Below are 16,591 nucleotides of genomic sequence, written 5' to 3' on the forward strand. Positions count from 1 at the left end.
ACACTTAACGAAATAATACCATCAACACCCGTATTGACATCAATTGTTTGTTAAATGAATGTTTTTGATGACGGCGACGACGACGATGTTGATGATGGTGGTTGTGATGAGAAATTGCTCATAATCTGAATAATACTATGGGTGTTATTGTCGCTTATTTTCTTGTTTTCTTTTGATTTGAAAATAAGAAAGAAACCGGCGTAACCCATAATAATTACCTGTCCAAGATTTCACAATTTTGAGCACGTACAAAATGATTCACGGTGACATCAGGCCAGAGGCACAAAACATGTCTGAAGTATTTTGAATATTTCACCGGAAAAGATGAGATCGCAAGTTGTAATGTTCGAGGGGAAAATTGAAGTTTCGAAGAAAGTTTGTGGAAACACCCAAAGGCTTCAGAGTAAAATGAATAACCCTTCATATATCTCAAATGGTGGTGAGAAACTTCAAAAGTAAATGATTTGGTGGAAACTATTTGCATTAGTTTAAGGCTAGCGTACACACCACGCTAGAGTCTTCCATATGATTTATTTTTAAATTTCTATTATTTTAGCGTTCCCAGCAAGCTACACAGGTTGCGACAAAAAACGCCATTATTTTACATTTTTTTTTATTTTTATTGAATAAAAGCAACAAATGTCGGAAGTAGCATCAAATTTTAGAATAAGTTTAGATTTGTTCGAATTGGTCACCTTTGGCACGAATTATGGCCTTCAAACGGACAATGAAACCGTCACACGCTGACCGAATGTAGCTCTTCGGTATTTTGACCCATTCCCGACGAAGCGCTTGCTTGAGGTGATCGACACTTTGGTATTTTTTAGTGTCAACCTTGCTTTCCAAAATACTCCAGACACAATAGTCCACCAGATTGGTATCTGGAGCTTTTTGTGGTCATTGTGCGCTGGAAATAAAGAGAGGAACCTAATTTTGTAACCATTCTTGGTTGGGGCGTGCTGAGTGCGATGGTGCTGAATCCTGTTGGAATGTCCAAGGTCTGCGGCCAAAATGTTTGCGTGCCCAAGGCTTTAATACACTCTCCAGAATATTTTCGCGATAATATTCGGCATTTATTCTGATGCCACGGTCGATTAATACGAACGGAGAGTGACCATTGGCTGTTATGGCGGCACACATCATCACCATGGCCGGCACTTGAGTTCTGGTGGCTCTTTGGCAAGTAAACCCGATCATTTTGTTTGTTTACAAACTGCTGGACAACGAATGTTTTCTTATCGGAGACGGAGAAACCCAAATTCGGCAGTTCACCACTTTCGGCCAAGCGAAGCAACTCTTTAGCTCTTTTGAGACTATTTTCTTTCTGTTGCGGTGTAAGTTCTTGCACTTTTTGGAATTCCAATGGCTTCGTCTCGAGCTTATGTTTCAATATTTGCCGAATGGAATATTGAGATATGTTTAGCTCAAGTGCTATTTTTCGGCCATTGCAACGCGGGTTTCGATCAAGTCGCTTCTTTACTTTTCGAACGATTTCTGCTGATGTTGCTTTTTTCTCTGTCCACTTCCTTGACATCGGGCTACGCTACCAGTATCACGGTAACGAGCGATGGTACGAAACACAGGAGATTTATTCACATTTAAATGCTGGAGTGCTCTAACGATAGCCAACGATAGCCTTGTGGTTTTCCAGCAAAATATAAATTAATCACACTATCACGCTTGAATTCCATCACGAATAACTTTTTTTCATAAAAATTCTCACCAAAATGCTTTTGTACGCTTGTAAACAATATAAAGAGCTATCACTGGAATATTTTTAACAGCTGTCGGACGAGTGGCTTAGAAATGTCAACAGCCTGATATTGGTTGCTGTTTTTTCATCTTACCCTGTATACATGCTAGTATCCTGTTAATAATTCAATAATTTTACTTTTTCATAATTCCTAAATGAATGCTTCACATTCTCTTTTAAATAACTAAAATTTTATTCAATTACTAAAATTTAATAATTTCAAACATGAAATTAAATTTAAAAATTATTCTCACGTTTCTAGTAATATGCCTCTATCCCTCCACCATTCGCCGCCTAATCATCTGTGCTAATATCTTTTCAATTATCAATTATGTTGGCCAAACCCAGCAACCAACCGACCAATCATTCAAACAACCAAACTAATTAAAAAGCTCCCATGGCCGGCCTCTAAACAACACAACACTAAACATTGTAATTATCAAAGGGTAAAACATCAAATTAACTTCCTCTCTCTCGGGCTCTTCCCCTCTCTCTCTCTCGCTCTCTGGCACTTTAAATTGATGGCACAAAATGAAATTCCAATGAAATCAAATTACACAATCAACTTTCATTGATTGTGTGAAATTGAACAAAATCCCTAAACAGGCCCTGTCGGGGGCTGAAATCAATTTAAATTTTGTAACAATATGGGTAGGAGGAGACATCACTCCTGCCCACATTCCTCTCTTCCTGTCGATACAACGTTGTGTTTCGGGAAAATTCCTAACAGCATAATAATTATGTTAATGATAATCAAAGATAATTATAATCAAAGGCATAGACAAACTAGACAAATTTGCTCGGAGCTCAGACGTTTAGAAAGCCCAACGAAGCGTCTGCGATTCAAATACTTCAAGGGTTATTGGCAGTTGTGTATGTGTACAAGCCTTCCGCCATAGCATGAGCAAAATTAATATTGTGCTTAGCACACAAGGTTAAGTGAATAATTGAGGAAAGTGTCTCCTAGGAAACTGTTTGTGAATAGTGTCCTTAATGAGGCACATTTTTCACAGCATTACAGTAATTTTCTTCTTAAGGCAAGATTTCGTTTTCAAAGGAGATTCCATGAACGGCATATGGTGCGTATGATTTATATTAATTTAGGGATGATTATGGAAACTGCTCTAAAACTATATCATTATTTAAAACATAAATAGATAAGATGGGTGCAATATGTTTACAAGACATGCATCTATAAACAAAATTTAAATTTGATTAAAACTATTTTAAGAATAAGCATTTTTGGGGTATTTAATTTTAAGGCTTTTTTTTCAAATAAAGAAAATGCACAGGATTTTAATATCATAATACTGAAATGTATATAGAAATGTATAGCAATAGGCCTCAGAAAAATGTAAAAGAAAATGCCTTAAAAAAGTTATAGAGATTTTGCTCCTGAATATATTTATAAAAGAGCAAAGTCTCCTGCCCCTGGGTGCGTATGACTGATATTAATGGATGAACCTTTCTGAAAATAGCTCTATATCTTTGGCTTCGATCATGATATGAAGAAAACATTCAAAGAGAGTTTTATTCAAGGCAATATAGCCTACAAATCTTAAGTCCCAAAAACCTATAATTAAAAGTAATGCGATAAATATAAATCAATTTCAATCAACAAATCAAAAAAAAAAACTAAAAACTAACCTAGTTTGAAATTTTCTTAGAATTAATCGAATCAAAGGATTTTGAAGCTATAAGTATAAAATGGAGCGGAATCAGCTTCAGTGATATGTTTTCCTTAAAAAATTGTAAAGTTTATACCAGTGAATGTATTTAACGAATTTATACTAGAGTCCCTGGGTGCGTATGACTGATATTAATTTATGAGACTTCCCAGAAATTCATCAATATCTTTGGTTTTAATTAACATATGGAAACTATTCAAACACTTTTACATTCAAAACATTATAACCTTCAAACTGAAGTCTACAAATGTGAATATTTGTAAAAGTCATCTATTCAAAATTTCATTTAAAATACAAAATTGCCGAAAATGTCCATTATTTTAAAATTTGTATTGCCAAGATATATATATTGAGAAATGTAAAAATTGGTTATGATACGTTTATAAACTTATTATTATTTCAAAATATAAATCAAAGGTTTCATTGGAATAAATAGACATGATTTATAACCAAAAATTTAAAAAGAGTTCGCTAAAAAAGGAAGCAAAATAGTAAAATTACATATTTTGGGTTTATTTTAATTCATCTTACTTATAAGATAGTGCAGAGGATCTGGAGGCCATGACTGTAAAACTTAATTAGATATGGAAAATAGAGTCCAGCATGATAAGTTTCTCTCAAAAATATTGTATATGTTCTGCTTCTGAACGTGTTTTTAAACGATTTTAATCTTGTGTACCAGGGTGCGTATGACTGATATTAATTAATGGGTGTTCGTGGTAAATGCCCTATATCTCTGCTTCTAAGCAAGATATGCACAAGCATCCAAAGGCAATTATATGCATAACAATACAGTCTATAAACTTAATGTTCAAAATGTTCTCAATAAAATGTAATTTAAGATATATGGAAGGAATAAGGAATGCGTTTTTTTAAATCGACCATAGTAATAAATGCATACATTTATTAGTATTCCAAATATACTTTCAAAGGTTCATTGAAATACGTTGACCAGCACAACAGCCACTTAAATAAGCCCCGCAATGAGTTTTTCTTTAAAATATTTGGAATTTTTTATTTTTATTGTACGAAATCATTTCAAATAGTGATTATAGATAATTGTCCCTCGGTCCATATAACTAATACAAAATTATAGGTTTCCATAGCAGTTTTCTATGTGTAGGATTATAATTAGTTTATGGAAAGCGTCTAAAGACAATTTTATTTAAAATGCAACTGTCTTTACTTAAGTCAGAAAATGTACAAAAAGTTAGGAAATTAATTATTTTGTGTTTGGCTATTTGAATTAATTTTTAATTTGATATTCGAACGTAAAAATATCTAGGAATAAAAAAATCAGTTGTAGTATTATGTAAATATTTATTATTATTCAAAATATTAATCGACATCTTTAGAGCGATATATTTGCTTGATTTTAGCAATAAATTACAACCAATTTTGATCAAGAAAAAATAGAAAAAAAATTGAAAATTTCTTGGATGTTGGTCTTTGAATGTATATTTAATAAAAGTTGTATTGCACGGAATTCTAAGGATGTAATATTTAAACTTAACTAGAAATTTAAAATATAGACCTCAGTGATGAGTTTCCGTTAAAAAATTCTAAAGTTTTAGTCCGAAATATTTTATAACAGTGATTTAGATTATGGTCCCAGGGTGCGTATGATTTATATTAACTTATGGGTGTTCCCAGAAAATAATATATATCTTCTGTTCTAATGGGGATATAAACTTCATCCAAAGACAATTATATTCCAAACAATACTGCCTTTCACTAAAGCCCCAAAAATTGTAAAATAAAACATTCATCAAGAGATATATTTTAATAAAATTTCATAGCAATAATAAAACCAATGAGTATTTTTTGGCTCTAAATTTTCATTTAAGCGATTTTTTTGCAAATCCCTACATTTGTCAGCATTAAAAATAAAATCCAAATTTATTTCTCCGATCAATAAGGACAACCCATTACAAAAACATTAAACTTATACATGCTGGGGACAAAGAAATGGAAAACATTTGCAATGACTCGAGGGTGCGTATAATTAATATTAATTAAGGAGTATCTTGCGTAATTGGTCGATAACTACGACATCAATCAGGATAAAAACGGGTTTCAAAGTGAATTATCTTCCTTATATTTATGGCTTCAAATAAAAAATATTATTTAGCCATTAAATTATCTCGAATAAAGAAAAATCCCTTAAAATCTCCTACATTGCAGATGGAAATTTAAATTAATTTCTATTGCCAATATTTAAGCCCTTTAAAAATCTCGAAGCTAAGTCATGCTGTGCAGCATGGTAAAGCCAAAGTTTCCAGCACACATCAACAATGCCATTGTCTGATGTGATTAGCCGCCAAACATCTAGCTAGTCAACCAGCCAGCCACCAATTCAGTCAAGCATCAGACATGTAAACCTAACTTTGATGGACAAACTCTTTTATTCTTTGGTGTTTTATTTTCTTTTTTCATCTTCTAACGTTTTTTTCTTTTTTTAACTGGAACCCATTTTTATTTTATTTTCTCTTGTTCTTCTTTGTTACAGGTCAAATTGGTTGATGTGGAAAAAGTGGAATGGTTAAATCGTCGCTCCTACAGTGCTATTGGCTTACTTCTGGGACGTGAGGGTAGAGTTTTATTACGATGCGATGAAGGCCTCGAAGATTGGTTCGAACTGTTGGAGGTAAGTGAATATAAATGTCCAGTGAAAGAGATACCCTACCATTATCTCTGTGAGAGTGTGTGTGTGTGTGTGTTTGTTTTTCCAAAGAATATTGTAAGTGTGTTTGTAACACGCTGTTACAAGTAACATTTTAGGCCGCTGAAGAGTCTTTTTGTTTAGCTACGCCTTCTGCTTGCCATCAATGGCTCTCGATTGTGGGACAATGAACTTGTTCAAAAACTGAAGGCTTACAACGAAAACCCCCCATGAAATGCCATTAAATTGCACCGTCACAGCGCACAGCACAGCAACATGGGGTGGCATAATGAAAATTTGCGGTCTATTCATGGTGATTGTCTATAAGAACCGTTGAGCCAAGAAACGTTTAAACGTGGGAAGTTGAAAAAATAAAAGAAAATTGCAAACTTGCAATTGTCAGTGATTTTTGAGGAGGGAGGGAGGGAAGGAGTATAGTTGTTATTTTATTTTAATGAAAATTAAGATTGTGATAATCTTAAAGTTTAACTAATCGAAAACTATGTAGAATGAACTTCGTTTCGTTACGGTTGAAAACTTAATTTTGCATAGATTCTAATAATGGGGGAATACTCCAGACTTAAGCAATCAAAAAAAGCTTTCGAAAAAGTTTAAATTATCATTAAGAGCGAAAGGTGTCGTATGCGTAACGACAACACTTATACGTTAGGTGGTACCATAATGGATATTTTTGGTGTGGCTTTAAATTGGATCTGAGAGGAGGTAATTGAATGAAAAATGGATTAAAGAAAAATGAAAGAGATCTTAACAAATTGAATAAGTTGTTTCAATAATTTTCAAAATTTAAAAATAATAAATAATCAGGACTGTGGCTTAATAGTTTTAAGGGTTAAACCTTAAAAACTATTTGAAATTGAAATTTGGGGTAGAATATTTTTTTTTTTTTTTTTTTTTTTGACCATTTCCATCTAAAATAAAATTCTATGTTACTTTTATGCGCTAACTCAAAAAAGGCACAGGAAAAGAAAAATTAACCAAAAATGGAAATATTGTAGGTTTATTTTTTGGGAACATATATGCCAACTGAAATCTTAGTTATTTACGGTACCGATTAAGAATATAAATTTCTTCTGGTCGGAGACTCATTATGAAATTCGATATAGAATATTTCTTCCTTTGACACTTTCTCCAAAAAATGAAGATTGAAGGGAGATTTTGACATAGAATGAAAACGTGTCAAACAAGCAGTAAAAAAGGTAGACACACAATTTCCACCTGTTATAGGTAAATTTTAAATGGAATTTTCTAAAAAGTCATTTAACCTACATATAAAGTTTGTTCTAAGATTCATAGTGAAAAATTTATGTAGAATATTCTGTCTTTTGACACTTTCTAGGTAAAACGAAATTTTACGCTACTTTTAGGCGTCGTTTCGAAAAAAAAGAGAAATTTAACAAAATATTAGAAAATATTTTCGTTTATTTTAGAAAAAGAAGTGCAAACAGAAACTGATATTTTTTAAGGAAAATATTAAGTGTATACTTTTCGATTGGTCAGAGACTCATAATGAAATTTTATATAGAATATTTCCTCCTTTGACTCTTTCACAAAAAAAATAAGTATAAAGGGAGATTTTGACTTAGAATGGGAACGCCTTAAATTAGTACTATTTTTTTTAGCGTTCACTTGTAATATGTAAATTTTGAATTTAATTTTCTTAAAAACCACTAAACCTAGATATATACTTTATTCTGAGTTTTATTATGAAATTAGCAGTAAAAAACCTAAGCACATTATTTTCACTTGTAATATATAAAATTCGTATGTGATTCTAATAAAAACTATTAGAGCTAGACATATGGTTTATTCCGAGATTTATGGAGAAATTTCCTGTAGAATATTTCTTTCTTTGACACTATCTCCAAAAAATAATATATAAAAGGGAGATTTTGACTAAGAATGGAAATGTGTTGAAGTAGAAGTGAACACACATTTTCCACTTGTTATAGGTAAATTTTGAATGGAATTTTCTAAAAAGCTATTGAACTTACATATATAGTTTGTTCTGAGATTCATAATGTGTAGAATATTTCATCTATTGGCATTTTCTACTTAAAACGGTATTTTATGTTACTTTTAGGCGTCATGTCGAAAAAAGGCCAAGGAAAAAATTATCAAAACAATTATAATTTTTTCGATATTTTTTGGCACCATTGATGCAATTGACACAATGAAAATATAAATGAAATTTGATAAGGAATATTTTTTTCTTGACGTCTTCCTTCTAAAATCAAGCTTTGTTAGAGAATTCTGCATAAACTCAAAAAAAGCCAAGGAAAATGTGTTTCAAAATAATTAAAAAATATTTTCGCTTTTTTGGCGAGATTGATGCAAGTATTTTCTCGATATACAATAAAAATATAGCTTTTTTCTTCTTGGTCACTTACAGTGAAATTTGATGAAGAATATTATTGTCTTTGACGACATCCTTCTGAAATGCTTCCTTGTGAGAGAATTCTGCATAAACTCGAAAAAAGCTGAGGAAAATTTGTGAAAAATGCAAAAATATTTTCTAGTTTTTTTGGCAATATTGATGCAAGTATTTTTTTGATATACAGTGGAATTCCAGTTTACTTTTCTTCAGTGACTTAAGTAAAATTTTATAAGGAATAATTTTCTCCTTGAAATCTTCCTTTTAAAATCATGCTTTGTCGCAGAATTCTGTATAAACTTGAAAACAGTAATGAAATTTTTTTTAAAAAACTTGGAATTTTTTTCGCTTTTTTGGCAACATTAATGCTTTTTTTTTTTTTTTTTTTGATGTACAATGGAAGTAGAGATTTAAATTTTTCAGTAAATTATAATGAAATTTGATGGAGATTTTTTTTGGTTTTTGACATCATCCTTCTAAAAGCTGAAGAAAATTTGTTGAAAAATAATCCCGAAATATTATTGTGTTTTTGGGCAACATTGATTAAATTGTATTCTTGTTGAACAATGAAAATATAGATTTCTTCTCCTTGGTGACTTATAGTGAAATTTTATAAGGAATAATTTTCTCCTTAACATCTTCCTTCTAAAATCATGCTTTGTTGAAAAATGCTGCATAATCTTGAAAAAATTTGAGGAAAAATTTTTGAAAAAATTCAGAAATATTTTCGTGTTTTTTTTTTTTTTTTTTTTTTTTTTTTTGGCAACTTTGGGGCAATTATTTTCTTGATACCCATTGGAAATAGAGATTACTTTCCTTTAGTGACTTATAGTGAAATTTGATGAAAAACGTTTTTGTCCTCAACGTCAACCTTCTAAAATGATGCTTTGTTGGATAATTTTGCATAAGTTCGAAAAAATCAACGAAATTCAAGGAATCTTAATCCGAAAATGTCAAGATTTCTCTAAAACGTTTGAAAAAACGCAATAAATCATCGTCAGATTCTTTGCTGGTTCTTCTTCTGTCTCTAATAATAATACACAATAAATCATAGCTAGATTCTTCGCGAGTTTATCTAAAAAATTCGTCTCTAAGTCAATAAAATTCAGTTCTCATAGTTTTTCAAAAATTGTACTTGTAATATTGCTTTCAAAAAATTAATAATTTAGCTCAGAAAGATCCTCAGATATATTCACTCCATTTTTTAGTTTTCATAAAAATTTGTAATGAAATTTAGATTGCGTATACATTACCACAACACTCATACGCAATGGGGTATACCTTTAAATACTTTTAAATTCTCTAATAAGTGCTTTTGTTTCCTTTTCAGTACATTGATCCATTTCTAATTATTTTTTTTTTCTTTTTTTTTAGGAATGTACCATTACCTCCAAGGAACGTCGTCGTGCCCTGAAAATAGCCCAAGGTCCCAGATCCCGAGCCTCCTTGGCTGCACCCGTCTCACATGCTTCACTACAATCGAATCATTTCGGTTTGGGTGGTACCTATTCGAGTGCTTTGGACGATTGGTTGATGACCAATGGCAGTGGTATGGGTGTTGGACGTGGCCAAAAACTGGTGACCAACAGTATGTGTGGTTATGGTGGTAACAATCCATTCCTCTTCTCGGACTCGGTACCCGATCTGAGTGCCCTAAATAATGAAAATCATAATCACATCAGTGGTATGTCCACCAATCATTCAACCCCGCAGAAGATACCCTATTCGGCTGCGGCCGCGGCCAGCGGTAACAATAGTCGTTACTCGAATGGTTACTCGTCGCAGAATTCATCGTTTTCGAATTGCAATGGCTTGTACGGTTCACCCAGGCGTATATTCATCAACAGCAGTTTCGGTTCGACTCACATTGTCGACGAGGAGGCTGAGGATGGTGAAGTTGAGCTAAGACGTCCACGCATTTTCCGCCATTTGAGTACGGAAAATGGTAACGAATTGGATCGTGATTGGTTGTATCGCAAGCCAAGGGCACCCACAGATATGAGACATTCAGGTAAGTTTAGAACATTTGGTATTTTATAAAAATATTTAACGAATAAATCTATTTTTGTGTTGCAGTCCAACCCATGTTGCCTACCCACAATAACTCGAACAACAGCTCCAGCAAGTTGATTACCACAGACTTGGATTATTCCGCCCATGACAGTGGCCTTGATACCCCACCCTCAACACATCGTCCGTCCAGTTATCGTGAAGCCCCCAACCAACATCAACCCTCTCCCCGTGACTCCACCGAAACCTCGGTCAGTTCATCGCGTGGCACAATGCTTAACTCTCCAGGTGGCAGTTTTCGTGCCAAACACTTGCAACAAGTCAGCAATTTGAATCAGGTCAATGCCCTGCATGGTTCACGTTATAGCGTACAGGAACGTATCCTCAAGATACGCAATGAGGAGGATCGTTGTGCCTCCATTAAGTCAGGCAATCGTGCCAATATGAACTCGGAAATGTATGATCCAAATCAGAATCGTTATTATAAGAATGGCAACCAATCGCCGGTGGCATCGTTGACACCGCAACACACACCGGTCAAGATGCAACATCTGCATCCTCAAATGAATGGAAATAATGGCAATAATAACGGTACTCTGAATGGTAATATGCCTAATGGTTCGGCCATATTCCGGGAACGTTATCAACATCCAGCCTTGGCGGCCATCATCAATGAGGCTCAGGGTATGAAGTTCAGAGGTAGGTTGCTTCTTGATGATGATTAATGGTTAATGCGAACTTTTTGTATTTGGTGGAATGGAATTTTTTGCATGAAAATGGATTTTTTTCTTTTGTGTTTAAAAAAATTTAATGGACATGGGGAATTTTTGGACAAAGGCAGGGGTTATATTTAAGACGTTTAACTACAGGAAAACTCCATCAGATTATGAAAGTAAAAATAGAAGACACGTGTATCGGCATTTTTAAAGTTTATAACCCAAAGTAACCTAAATAGAGGGACAATATCCAGCTTTTTCCTCAGTTTCAAAAATATAGGAATTAGATTCACATACCAACAAATGAACTGAAAAATCCAAGCTAAAGGTAAAAATAGACCAGTAAAGAAAGTCTTAAAGTCGGGCTGGGCCGACTTTATGATACCCTACACCACTTTGCTAATTTTGTAGAGCTCCACATAACCATTATAAGATTTTATGGGAGAATTTGATCATACACGCTATGATTATAATTGTAATTTAAAGTTCAAAGGACTAAATATGCCGAAACATTTGTATCTTTTAAATTCGGAATTGTATTGTCCATTTGGTGCACAATTAATTTGAAATCGGATAAAGATATATATGGAAGCTATATCCAAATCTGAACCGATCTCGATAAAATTTGGCAAAGATATTTCTGAGCTGTATTTGATATATTTCCCTGAATATCGTTGTTACGGAGTGCATGTTACAAATATGACAAATCGGATGAACAGTATATATGGGACCTATAGCTATATCTGAACCGATCTTCACCAAATTTGACATACTAGCTTCTAGACTCAATTCGGTCTTAAGTGCCAAATTCCATCCCATTTGGACAAATATTAGACGTTTGGTGCACAATAAATGGTAAATCGGACGAAGTTATATATGGGAGCTATATCCAAATCTGAACCGATCTCGATAAAATTTCGCAAATGTATTTCTGAGCTGTATTTGATATATTTCCCCAAATATTGTTGTCGCAGAGTGCATATTACGGCGGCGGTGGACAAAAATAACAAATCGGATGAACAATATATATGGGAGCTATAGCTATATCTGAACCGATTTCGATCAAACTTGGCATACATATTTTCAGGCCTAATTTGGGTGTATATGTAAAATTCCATACAATTCGGGCTGATATTACACGTTTGGTGCACAATAAAAGGCAAATCGGACGAAGATATATATGGGAGCTATATCTAAATTTTGACCGATTATCTCCAATTTCAATAGGGTTCGTCCTTGGGCCAAACAAAAGATCTGTGCAAAATTTCATCTGGATCGGGCAATAAATGCGACCTGTACTTTGTTTACAAAAATACATGGACAGACGGACAGACGGACGGACGGACGGACATGCATAAATCGACTCAGAATGTGATTCTATGCAGATCATCAAAAGGAACTATGGGTCTAACTCGTTTCCTTCTGCCTGTTACAAACAAATGCACAAAGACATAATACCCTGACCACCTTGTGGTGTAGGGTATAAAGACAGTTTTATTGGCGTTTTGAAAGTTTATATTGTAAAAAATCTATATAGAGAGGGCAATTTCCATATTTTTTAAAATTTCCAGAAAAAACTTTTTTGAAATCCCTCAAAATTTTTGTTCCTAGCATTTTTTCTAATAAGTACTCAAAATACGAAAAACAGGAGTGAAATTAAATTGAAAATATGACGAAAAAAGTTTAATTTATTTAAAATTGTATCCATATATAGGCACTACAGCAAAGAATAGACTGGCATGACCACTTTCCATATCAATAACTCGTGAAGTATTTCAAAGCTCCCTATAAATGTTCAAAGCTCTACATTCTATGTTGCGAAATATATCTCAAAATAGTAAGCTCCCTTTGTATATGGTCAAGGCTACATAAAGGTCTTAAAAAATGTTAAGCCTAAGTACGCGAAACTTTTTTTGTTTTTACTCTACAAACCGAGCATTAATAAATCACAATCCGGACTGGTTATTGAATAAAGAAATTATAAGAAATGTTGCCCTAAGTTCGGCAATAGCAATATTAAAAACTGTTTTTTTTTTTATAAACCAACATTGATGGTACTTTTATGTAATACAGGGTGAGATAAAAAACTGCACCAAAGTCCAACGCCATAATTTTTAAATTTTTTTAAAGTCATTGAATGAAAGCACAAAATTTCGGAAATAGCATCAAATTTTAGAATAAGTTTAGATTTGTTCGAATTGTTCACGTTTGACACAAATTATGGCCTTCAAACGGCCAATAAAACCGTCACACGCTGCCCGAATGTTGTTCTGCGGTATTTTGGCCCATTCCCGTCGAAGCGCTTGCTTGAGGTGAGTGCGTTGATGCTGAGTCCTGTTGAAATGTCCAAGGTCTGCGGCCAAAATCTATGCGTGCCCAAGGCTTTAATACACCCTCCAGAATATTTTCGCGATAATATTCGGCATTTATTCTAAAGCCACAGTCGATTAAAAGAGGCGGAGAGCGACCATCGGCTGTTATGGCGGCCCACGCCATCACCATGGCCGGTGCTTGAGTTCTGGTGGCCAACCGAAGGTGCACATTTTCAGCTGGCAAGTAAACGCGATAATTTTCTTTGTTTACAAACTGCTGGACAACGAATGTTTTTTGTCATCGGAGAAAACCAAATTCGGCAGTTCACCACTTTCGGCCAAGCGAAGCAACTCTTTAGCTCTTTTAAGTTTATTTTCTTTCTGTCGCAGTGTAAGTTCTTGCACTTTGTGGAATTTCAATGGCTTTACCCCGAGCTCATTTTTCAATGCTTGACGAATGGAATATTCCGATATGTTCAGCTCACGAGCCATTTCGCGGCCACTGCGACGTGGGTTTCGATCAGGTCGCTTCTTTACTTTTCGAACCATTTCTGCTGATGTTGCTGTTTTCTTCCGCCCACTTCCTTGACGTCGAGCTACGCTACCAGTATCACGGTAACGAGCGATGGTACGAGACACAAAAGGTTTATTCTTCATCCTCTAAAATGACTTCTAAGGAAGTGTTTTGCATAAGCTCACATATAGTACAGCTTTAAATGAGATTTAAAAATGTATCTGAATTCCTGAAGCTTTGATAAGGTTTGGACATTTGATGTCTTCTGGAACCTATAGTTGAATTTTATGACAAATAAATTTGTAGAATATTTCGACTTGCTATGATGTCGTTAAAGGGAGTTTTTAACTAATTTTTGAAAAAAAGGACCAAATAGGCCCTTTTGGTGACTAAAAAAGTGCGACATATTGATATCAATAATATTTCCGAAGACCCTATATACCTAAAATGCAAGAATTTCAAGGAATCTTAATACGGACATTTAAAAGATTCCGGAGAGACGGGTAGAGTTTGAGGTTATTTAGCAATGTAGACGTTCAAAATACCTATACACGGGTCTTCTGCTTTAGATCTGATTTCGTAATCTGCTAGATTTGTTCATATTTTTTTACAGTGCAAATAAACAAATTGAATTATGATAATCTTGTGGCGTATGATTAACGACAACAGGTATACGCACTATAATGCTTAAGTTCCTGGAGTTTTGTTTAGATTTAAACTTTCAATGTCTTTCGATTTTGACTTGCTGCGCTTACGTTTGAATTAAGTTTTTAAACATATTTATTTCAAGGACTCGCTAGAGGGTTAACATTTGTTTGTACCCAAATAATCTTCGTGTTATTATCAGTAATATTACGGAAGACACAAATTACCTAAAGGCAGCAGACTCCAAAAAATCGTAATCCGAAAACGTTTGAAAATGTGGCAATAGTGCCAAAAGGAGGGGCAACATTTGTATCTTACTTTGTGATGTTAACATTCAAAATACCGACACACGTGTCTTCTATTTTTCAGCACGACTTTCATAATCTGCTGAATTTTTCCCAGCAATTATTTTTTATAGTGTTGTACAGGGTTATTTAGGTAAAAGCTAATTATGAAAGCACCTACACTTTTTTTGTAATTATCGAATTACAATTAAAATTATTCAAATTACAAATGGAATGTTGCGAATTAAATAAAAAATTATCCAAAATACAACTGAGAAAAGGTGTAGTTTTTGGGTGATTGGTGTCGTATGATTATTGTCGTTAGTTATACGCCGCTTGATCTTCAATAAATTGAGCCGTATTCGTTAAAAACGTGTTTTGATAAAGCAAAATACCCATTTTTGATTTATTTATTTGGGAAATAATGACTTTTTTCGGACGCATGACTAAATAATTATATGTTTATTTATAAGCCACGTTAAATACCGAATTGTAACTAATAAAACATTTTTTTCTTTTTTATTTGTTTCTTTATATATTTTATGATTGAATTCTTAAACCCAATTAACCGCATGCCTGCACATCCAAACAAACAAAAAAAAAACCTGAATGACAATAAATCTAAAAAAATGTCAAAATACCACACCCATAATCCAAAAAAAATGCACTTTACACAAACTCCTGAATCCCAACAAAAAACAAACAACAACATTTCACAATGCATAGCAGAAGCATGAATCACGGCCACAGTTAAATAATTAATACGCAAAATGGATACAACAAAACGAGAATGCAACCTAACAACAAGAACAACAACAACTACACCAAAAACAACCCAACTACAACAACAAATTACTAAAAAAAATGGCGACAAATTAACAACATTATTCCAATTTGAATTTCATTTCAAAGCATCCCAAACTCCTTTGTTCTTTTTTCCAATCTCCAGATCGTTCATATTCCGATTGCCAACAAATGCCACCGAGGCGCAGTGTCAACAACAATCCATCACCGTTGACCACCCGGCGCAATCATGTTAATCCAATATTTGGCACCCCCACCCGGGTATAGCGGCTAAAGATCTAAAACGATGGGAAAATAAATGAAGCAACTGACTACAAGGAGAGAGAGCTAACAATTGATTGAAACAATTTGTTTGGAAAACCCAAAAACAAACAAATTAAGGAAATTAATAAATTAAAAAAAAAAAAAAAACTAAAAACACATTGGAAATAAAACAGGTTTAGTAAAATATTATTCGAAAATAAAATTAAATTTAAATGAATAGATGAAAATAATTTACATTAAAATATTGAAAACTAAATGGAAAAATTAATTAATTAACAAACTTATGCTGCTGATTAGCTATAACTCTTAGTATACATCTACATATGAACCATATACGTAAATATCCAGCTTTTTGATATGATACAAGAACTAGAAATGAAAATAACAACAACAAAAAATTAAAAACAATTTATTACACAAAAAAATGATTACTAGAATTACACAGTGCTGCATAAAAAATCAACTGAAGACATTAATTGTGCTTAAATTTAAATTTACTTCCGAAGGTGAAATATTCCATAGCAAAGTGATCAAATATAAGAAAATT

General features: G+C 33.4%; 1 protein-coding gene across 6 annotated transcripts in view; it reads left to right on the plus strand.

The window, feature by feature from the left end:
- The window catches only part of LOC101895102 (GATA zinc finger domain-containing protein 8), a 216,679-nt gene extending 200,088 nt beyond the window's left edge, over positions 1-16,591 (plus strand). For 3 of the 6 annotated variants that reach the window (XM_059129879.1, XM_059129882.1, XM_059129883.1), the window contains 4 exons: positions 5,951-6,088; positions 9,870-10,506; positions 10,572-11,204; positions 15,926-16,591. In XM_059129879.1, coding sequence (XP_058985862.1) covers positions 5,951-6,088; positions 9,870-10,506; positions 10,572-11,204; positions 15,926-16,047 — 1,530 coding nt within the window. In that variant the 3' untranslated portion in view covers positions 16,048-16,591. 6 annotated transcript variants of the gene reach the window in all.

Source organism: Musca domestica, unplaced genomic scaffold (genome assembly GCF_030504385.1).
Source record: "Musca domestica strain aabys unplaced genomic scaffold, Musca_domestica.polishedcontigs.V.1.1 7, whole genome shotgun sequence".
NCBI classification, from domain to species: Eukaryota; Metazoa; Arthropoda; class Insecta; order Diptera; family Muscidae; genus Musca; species Musca domestica.